The sequence below is a fragment of the Setaria italica genome, chromosome VI, assembly GCF_000263155.2.
Source record: "Setaria italica strain Yugu1 chromosome VI, Setaria_italica_v2.0, whole genome shotgun sequence".
In the NCBI taxonomy this organism is placed as follows: domain Eukaryota; kingdom Viridiplantae; phylum Streptophyta; class Magnoliopsida; order Poales; family Poaceae; genus Setaria; species Setaria italica.
In genome coordinates this window covers 15721659-15729971 of record NC_028455.1, presented here as the reverse complement: position 1 = coordinate 15729971, position 8313 = coordinate 15721659, and the positions used below count along the sequence as shown (strand labels likewise).

General features: G+C 44.8%; 1 protein-coding gene across 5 annotated transcripts; it reads right to left on the bottom strand.

The window, feature by feature from the left end:
* Window positions 1-223: 223 nt before the first annotated feature.
* On the bottom strand, window positions 224-6166 carry LOC101755998 (pentatricopeptide repeat-containing protein At4g19440, chloroplastic). Of its 5 annotated transcripts, XM_004973119.2 has the most exons (4): window positions 3332-6166; window positions 2915-2997; window positions 1046-1279; window positions 224-933 (listed from the first exon to the last, which is right to left on the bottom strand). In XM_004973119.2, the coding sequence occupies exon 1, from the start codon at window positions 6042-6044 to the stop codon at window positions 3624-3626; it is 2421 nt and encodes an 806-aa protein (XP_004973176.1). In that variant the 5' UTR covers window positions 6045-6166; the 3' UTR covers window positions 224-933; window positions 1046-1279; window positions 2915-2997; window positions 3332-3623. The 5 variants fall into 5 exon arrangements, with proteins under 5 accessions (XP_004973176.1, XP_004973177.1, XP_012702610.1 ...); XM_004973120.2 differs by lacking the exon at window positions 2915-2997; XM_012847156.2 differs by lacking the exons at window positions 224-933; window positions 1046-1279 and adding an exon at window positions 1290-2169.
* Window positions 6167-8313: the final 2147 nt, after the last annotated feature.

The following is an 8313-nucleotide window of genomic DNA, read 5'->3' as shown; positions in this document are numbered from 1 at the left end:
TCACAACTAACTTTCAGTTTGTGAGTGTGGTACTGTGGTATATATTCCAGTTTCATCCTTTTCCTTAGTTCATCATGAACTATTTCACAACATTTCCATGTGACATACTAAGTCAGACATGGACATGTTGCTGGTTAAGCAATTGGACAAAAAAAAAATAGAAACGAAAAATGCTGCCATCAGAGGCACACAAGCCAGAACCAAATAAGTTTCTCAAAAATCATAGTACCACAAACTCACCCTAATTCTCAAAACTTTGAGATCTTATTACAACATTGTACTGATATGCAACTCTACAATTTACCAACAAAAAGACTAGTAAGATGTCATGCTACCATGCTGAAGATGGTCAGACAGAATGGCCGTACTTGAATTACAACATTGGATGGTCAATATAAGAGTATAGAATGGGTTGAGAGAATTCTGGATTTGGAGATAATTATTTCTTCTTGATGCATAACGAATAACAGGATACATCTTGTCCCTTTTCATAGGGATTGCTTGACTTTACCTCACACTCTATCTCTACTTATCTTCAACATATTGAATTCTATAAAGAAGTAAACTCGAGTAACAAGGAAACTATCCTTATGCCTAGCTATCAACTGAAACTACTTTGGCAGGACGGCAGACAAAAAATACCGGTTGCTACAGTAGCGCATGAATAGTTACATCGCATTACAGTAGCAACCAGTGCTGCCCACACCAAGTGATCTGGTATTTTAACCTTGAGGTATGATAAGCTTGCCAAGGCCCAAGGCTCAGATTGGTCGAGGTTGGAGGATTAGATGTTGACAAAGAATAGTTGCTACTTAACCCTGGTCCCTGCTGTGAAATTGAAATCACAATAATTCTAATGGCTTTATGCCACCTGAACTGCCTCTTCGCTATGGCTTCTTCACAGGCAATCTTTAGTAATCTATTAGGCATTTCCTGCACGAATTTGAATAAGGTTTGTGTTAGTTAATTACCTATAGTAAGCAATTGAAACATAGTACTCCATGAAGGAACAATTAAAAGATTTTGATGTCCTATCAGAACTTACAGTTACAGAATTCTTTAAGACAATTTGCACAGCATCACTAGCACTAAGATGCTCCCAAATAACAACAGAAGCAGATACCCGAGAAATTGGACGCTTGGTTTCAGTAGCAAACATGAACTGATGTTTCTGCAGTTCAGCACTAAGAGCTGGCCTCTCCAATGCAATAGGTGGGACCATAACAGCCCACGCTATACTCCAGGTTAATGAATGAAATACATCAACGAATCTCAAAACCTGACCATGCAAACAAAAAATATATATTAGCCTTGTTTTTACTTCTCATCACTTTGCTATTATGAAATTAAGCATCATAAGAAGTTTTCATCAGACAACAGATTACCAAAAGAGATATCATGCACTAATGAGGCCACAAGTTCATTTTTCTCCAAAGGCATATCAAGTTGTTGGTAACAAGAAGATACACACATATAGCTCATGTGAACAGGTAATAAACCCAATATGCAAAGTTTGATTGAGAATGGCTGCACAATATCACTAAATATATTGTGAAGTTGAAAGACGACTGAGCCCTGTTATTTCAGTTTTCATTCTTGAATAATGAAAAACCATTCTGCATTCCTGTCTGTTTAACAACTAAAGATGACATGAAAAAGGTTCTTTTCTGTTTTAGTTTTACTTTCTGACATATATCTTAGACCTCTTCAAGATCTTCATGTGCATCATGTTAATGAACTGTTAACATAGGAACTGCTGATTAAACTACCAAATATATTTCTATAGTGCCATATGTATGCTGAAAGAGCAGCTTCATGGGGTAGTGCAGACAGCACAAATGGAATAGCAAATCAGTAACAGAAAGCAATCAGAATAAAATTTGGATTATTAAAGGTCAGGGAGTGAAACACATAGAGCACAATGTTAGATAAATAAGCAGATAAAGATAGTTTATGCAACTGAAACTGTATTTATTCCCAAGGACATTACAAAAAGCCCATAGGAACCTGCCTGGTCCGCTCCTTCCCTCCTCTACCGCAGTCTTGGCCCAACAGCTCATTTTCTCACAAGCTCAATTTGGTCATTCCCCTTCCTCCACTGGATCACAGGCTCACAGCCACACACACAGCGCTCCATTCCTTTGCTGATCTACACCTCCCCTCTCCTCTCTGAGTTTCGGCAATTTGGCAAAGCAAGTCACGGCATCGAACCATCAACACTTGTACAGACTACGCGACTTCAGCAACATATTGAGATGAGCATTTGCGATTGTTTGTGAAATTTATGACAATGTGATGGCAGTAGCAGGCAGTGAGCACTCTCTAAAATTTGTGTATTTTTATTTTAGTCTGAAACATGAAGAGAAAGAATAGTGCAAGTACTGATTTGAGATGTTGTCGTATTGATCATTTAGTACATCTATATTGATGTCAATTTCTAGATTATGTGTTATGAATCTGCACTTTAAGCTGTAAAAAAATTCACCCTTCGAAAATTTTGAATACCCATTCCCAAAATCCTGAGCCCGCCCCTGAAGACAGGTAGTAACCAAGTGAACATGTGCATGGCCGTGGCACATGAAAGAATTGCCAGACATATGGTGCCTGTATGAACTGTGCCCTGGCCAGAATATAGCAAGCAGAGCTTCTCTCAAACTTACTAAAGAAAATAGCAGAACAAAGTTTGTACCAGTCAAGTGAAAGGAGCTGACATGTAAGTATGGCAAACAAGTGCAACAGTCCTATAAATTGTGTAAGTTTAAATAATACAGGTTGAATAACCAACAAGAATCGTCTCGGTTGTTTATATGGATGATAGTACAGAATACAAATTTGGTGCAGTCCTACGAAAATGGAATACAGTTACTTTTTCAATAATAGTCTAAACATTGCGTGGAAGAAACAATTCTCTTACTTTTTGATCACCTGCACCTAGTAATTTTATTTAATTGTCATCCCTGCATGGATATCTTGCTGTTTTAGTTCACCAATGTTGGCCTGTATAAATGGGTGCCAATAAGCAAACTATATAAATACTGTTAAGACTGAATGCTTGTTTTACTTCTACCCTTGACAGCCACAAAAAGATTTCCCGCCGACAAAAAGATTATTCCAATATTTTCTCAAGCTACACAAACAAAACAATTACTTACCTAGAAAAGATTTAGCCTGTTTCAGTTACTCACTAGCATGAACAGCAAACAGGCCATGATTATTCAGCAGAAAAATAGTTTGTCTTTCATAAAACCAAAATTTATCAGTTCAGGGTTGATCTAGACAAGAAATATAAACAAATAACTAATTAAAATTTAAAAGATATGAGTGTACATACCAGTTATAAACCTGAAGTGCATTCTGTGGGTGCCCTCGGATGGCTCACCAGTATGGTTGTTGACCATGCATACTACCACGTCCAAAACTTTGTTCAACCTTCTGCTTCTGTTGGACTGTCCTCGACGGTAAAAGGTTGAAAAACCATGAGTGGCATGTTTCCTAGATGCATAGGCCATACAACCGAAGGCAAGTTGGGAGCCCACATATTCTCCCAAGTTCTTCCTGTTCATACTTGGACTTTAACACCTGTCTCAGAAAGCAGTCATGCCCAATGGTACCTCTGTTACACATCATTCAGCACTGGAAGCAGCTTCTTTTTGGCACCAGGGTGTAGTTATTCCATTAACCAATGGATTGTACGAACAACCATCCTGTTTGAAAACTCTTGAGGGCATTTCAGCAGGCATTGCTATCACCTTATCCAATGAATCCGCCTCACAACACCCTGAAATTAGTGTATTGTAGGAAACACTATCAGGAACAATGCCTGAGCTCACCATCTCATCAAAAAGCTTGGATGCTTCTTCATTGTTGCCAGATTTGCAATAGGCAAACATCAGAGTGGTGTATGTCAATTTATTTGGAGGTATATCCCTAGAACGCATATCCTTAAAGCAGATAACAGCTTCATCAATTTTTCCTATTTTGCATAAACCTTGAATCATAATTGTATAGCCAATTACTCCAAGCTCAATGTTCTTTATTATACATTGTGCAAAAATGGCCTTGGCCTCTTTAACAAGACCAGAATGACACATCCAATGCATAAGGCTGCCGTAAGTTACAGCAGTTGGTTGTACACCATTAGACTTCATAGTGCCAAGAACACCAATTGCATCAGAAATGTTACCATTCCTACAGTGACCACCAATAAGAGCATTATAGATGATTACGTTTGGTTTTAACCCAACTTTCGTCAATTCAGTCAAATATTCCTTTCCCTTCTCAATATCCTTTGCTTTGCAATAACCATCTATTAAGGTGCCATATGTCACAATATCTGGCTTAAGGCCCTCACTTTTCATCTGATCCAACAGATCAAGGGCCTTTTCCATTTTACCCAAATTGCAATAAGCACATAGGAAAGTATTATATGTGAAAAGATCAGGCTTAAACCCTCTTTTGATCATGTCATCACGAAGTTGTATCGCCTCCTCCATTTTACCATCTTTGCAGCAACCTTGGATCATTATGTTATATGTGATGTTATCCAATTCAACCCTGTTATTCATCATGGCTCTTAGAACCTTCGTGGCTTCTTTCATATTATTTCCTTCGCAAAGGCCATGAATCAACGCATTGGATGTTGCAATACTGACACCTAAACCTTTTTCCAACACTTTGAACCAAATTTCAGCTGCTTCTAAGTGTTTCCCCCTATTGCAAAGCTCCTGGGTACAAGCTGTCATCAAAGCATCATTTGGTTTCACAAATCTGGCAACCATTTCTCTTATAAGTCTTAGCACCGAGTCCGGTCTTGCAGTCCTTCGAAGAAGCCACGCAATAACAGTATTGAACAAGCCACAATGAACTGTCATCCCAGACAACAACATCTCATCCAATATCTGCTCAGCACGCTCCATCTCCCCTTCCTTGCATAGAGCTTTCGCAATCAAGTTGAAAGTCACAGCTGTAGGTTTCATCCCCTTTGAGACCATTTCATCAAACAGCCTAAGCGCCTCTGAGCAGTGCCCTTTCCTACAGTGCCAACCAATTAGCTCATTGTAAATAACCTCATTAGGGGTGATCCCAAAACCTTCCATCTCCTGTAACACTGCCCCGACCTCCCCAAACCGCTCACCCCTTGCGAGACCGTAGATCAGGATGCCAAATGTGACCACGCTTGGCCTCACCCTGCCTTTGACCATTCTCCCCTTCAACCGAAAGGCCTCCTCCACCCTCCCGCTCTTGCACAGTGCATTCATTAGCACATTGTAAGTCACCACAGTTGGCTGCAGCCCAGCTCTCCGCAACTCTGCAAGCATCACAAAAGCGGCATCAACCTCTCCAGCCCTGCAGAGTGCCTTAATCATCGCCGTGTACGTGTACTCATCAGGACCGACAGCCTTGCCATCCCGCATTTTGTCGAACACCTTGCGGGCAGCGTCAAGTTGGCCAGCACAGCCCAGGGCTTCGACAAGGATATTGCAGGTCTTGATGGAGGGCGAGGCCCCCCGCGTGGAGAGCACGAGGAAGGCGTCAGTTGCGTGGGACAGGGGCCGAGGGGCGGGCGAGTTGAGGCAGGCATGGATGAGTAGGTCCGAAGTGGCAGTGCAGGCGACGTCGGCTACAGCCGCCGCGGCGATGGGAAGAGGGTGGAGGCGGATGAGGCGCGACAGGAGGCGGCGCGCGGATGGGAGCGCGGCGCGATCGGCGACGAGCGAGGGGATGAGGAGCGCCGAGACGCGAGGAGTGAGGAGGTCCTCGCCGGGGGAGGCACGTGCAGGGGAGTCGGAGAGGACGTGTTGGAGGAGGCGGTGAGCGAAGGTGGCGGGGAGCGGCGCCGGGAGTGACGAGAGGGCGGAGGCGAGGCCGCGGCCGCCGAGGCGGCGGAGAACGGCGGAGAGGTCTCGCTTCGCGTCGAGCGAGGGCGCAGCAGCGAGCGCGCCGGCGAGCTCTGCAGCATCTGCGGCGGCGTCGGCGGTGGATGAGAAGCGGCGGCGGAGGAGGAGGAGGAGGCGGCGGGGGTGGAGGCGCGGTGGTGGTTTCATGGTGTGATGCGGACGGTGGGCGGCGAGGCCCTTGAGAAATTAAGGGGAGGTCGAATGGAGGGTTAAGATTACGCGCGCGGGAGGACGGACGGAGCCGATTGGATCGTGGCGCGGTAGGCTGGGAAGAGGGCCGCGTCCGAGTCTCGTGAGGGCGTGGTGGTGCCGTGGGCGGGGATCGGTGGCGCGTGGCGACTTGAGTTGGAGACGGATCCGAATTTTTTTTATTTGAGAGAGAGAAGACGGATCCGAAGTGGTTTAGGCTTGCGCGTCATCAAGATTCAAAAGGCCTACCTCTCGACAGCTATATAACGTTTTGGGTTGGTTGAACTTTGAAGTGAGTCATATTGTGAACTACGCGAATCCTAAATGAAGAGGTCTTTCGATTTAAGCTTATCACGACAGCCTTTCCAATTTAACAATCAGAGGGAGAGAGGAAGATAAAAAAGGAAAAAGAACAAGAAAAGTAACAAATCAAGAGGAGGAAGTAACACTTCCTCCATCAAGCGCCTCATTTTCTCCAGCGATCTCCTCCATCTCCGGTGGTTGGTGGGCGGAGCGGCCGGCGGTGGAGGCTGGCGAGGTTAGGGTTGGGGTTCGAATTTGGGGTTTTGGGGTGGGATGAACTCCATGCTCGTTGGACCTAGAGGGATGGCCGGGGGCGGCTTGCCGGACCAGCGGTAGTGGTGGGGTGTGGGCGGAACGGCGGGCGGTGCTGCCGCCACCCGCCACGGTGGTGGAGGAGGCCGGTTGGGCTAGGTCGGTGCCAAGGGCGTCGTGTCCACAGTGGTTAGTGGCGGCAGCAGCCGCGTGGGTGGCGTGTCCGGTGGGGATGGTGCAGGGGAGCTGGGAATTTGGTGAGGCGTGGGAGAAGGGGAGGGGCGGTGGAGGAGTAGGGCAGACCTCGCCGGTGCCAGCGAGGTGGAGGCTGGTCGCAAGCGGATCGGCGCAGGTAATGTGTGCGAGGAAAGAGTCGTGCGGGTCGCGAAGTCACGAGGAAGACAAAAGTCGTGAGGATAGCGAATGGATAAGGCACTGCGGCACAGGGTGGATTTCGTGCCCATCAGTGCGTGCCAGGGGCTCTCTGCGTAATGCTAATGCAAGAGGGTCCTCTGCGTAGTTGCCTCCTTTAAACTATAAATTACAATTTTACATTGATCTGGATATTGAAAATGAAGCGACTAGATTATAGTAATATTCGTTTGAACTATAAATTGTAATCATCAAATTGTCAGGCAATAGGTATTTGTAGCCTCAACCTAAATTAGCCGTTGCTCCAACTGTCACAGAATCCGTAATCACCGACTGATTCGGTGCTCCCTAGATGCTCATCACCGCATGAATTGATGATACTGTTCTAAGTAACCTTATGCAGTTGACGCCCATACCCCATGGTCACTAACTAATTCGGTGTCCCTTCTTGACAATCATCGTGTCAATCAGTGAAGCCCCTAAGTCATTGTCATCAATAGCCTCCCATCACCGACTGATCCGACGCTCTGACTGTGCTACCACCGGGGTCGGTGATATATATGAAAACTTCTAGAACTGATTTTGAGCCGATCGCGAGCCGAGCTGATCACACCGACTGATTTGGTGGTGACTCCGTGTACGCACTAAATGAATCGGAGCACATAGTGCATGCTGTCTTGGCCCTGCTGCCGCCCATGGTTACTAGCTGATTCAGTGACTTCGCTAGTCATCATTGTATGAATTGGTGGATTGTGTCGGTGGATTCGCTTCAAGTCTTCACGTGTCTTTATCGTGGTTTCAATACCATCATCTCTACGCCTTAGAAAAATACTATCTCTAGATTTTAATTATCATTTGGATGCTATAAATTCTTCTAAACCTTTCTTTTCCTTCTCATTTTCATAGCTTTGGAATTCATTCTTGGAATCTATAAAACACCTACAAATGCACATCTTGCAAAACACATTCATCCAATGACTATGTTGTCATTAATCATAGTCTGCCCTTGAAGGATAGGATATATAGGGATGAAAGCGGTCGGGAACAGTCGGGAAAATGCCTTAACCATTCCTGCTCTTGTATTTTTTGGCCGGGAACTAGAAAGCCGGACAGAAAATGAATTCGATATTATGAGATATTGGGAATGGAATATTTCGATCATGAACATGTCGATTACGATAGGGAATCGATAATACAAAATGGGAACATCGACACATGTAACCACTTCAAACAGTTAGCTCGACGCAACAATTGCAACCATGCATAATTCATATGCAAACAAATGAACAATACATAGTAA

Bases quoted from the DNA above. Each gene is read 5' to 3' on its own strand.
- LOC101755998 (XM_004973119.2), bottom strand. From the start codon at position 6,044: ATGAAACCACCACCGCGCCTCCACCCCCGCCGCCTCCTCCTCCTCCTC.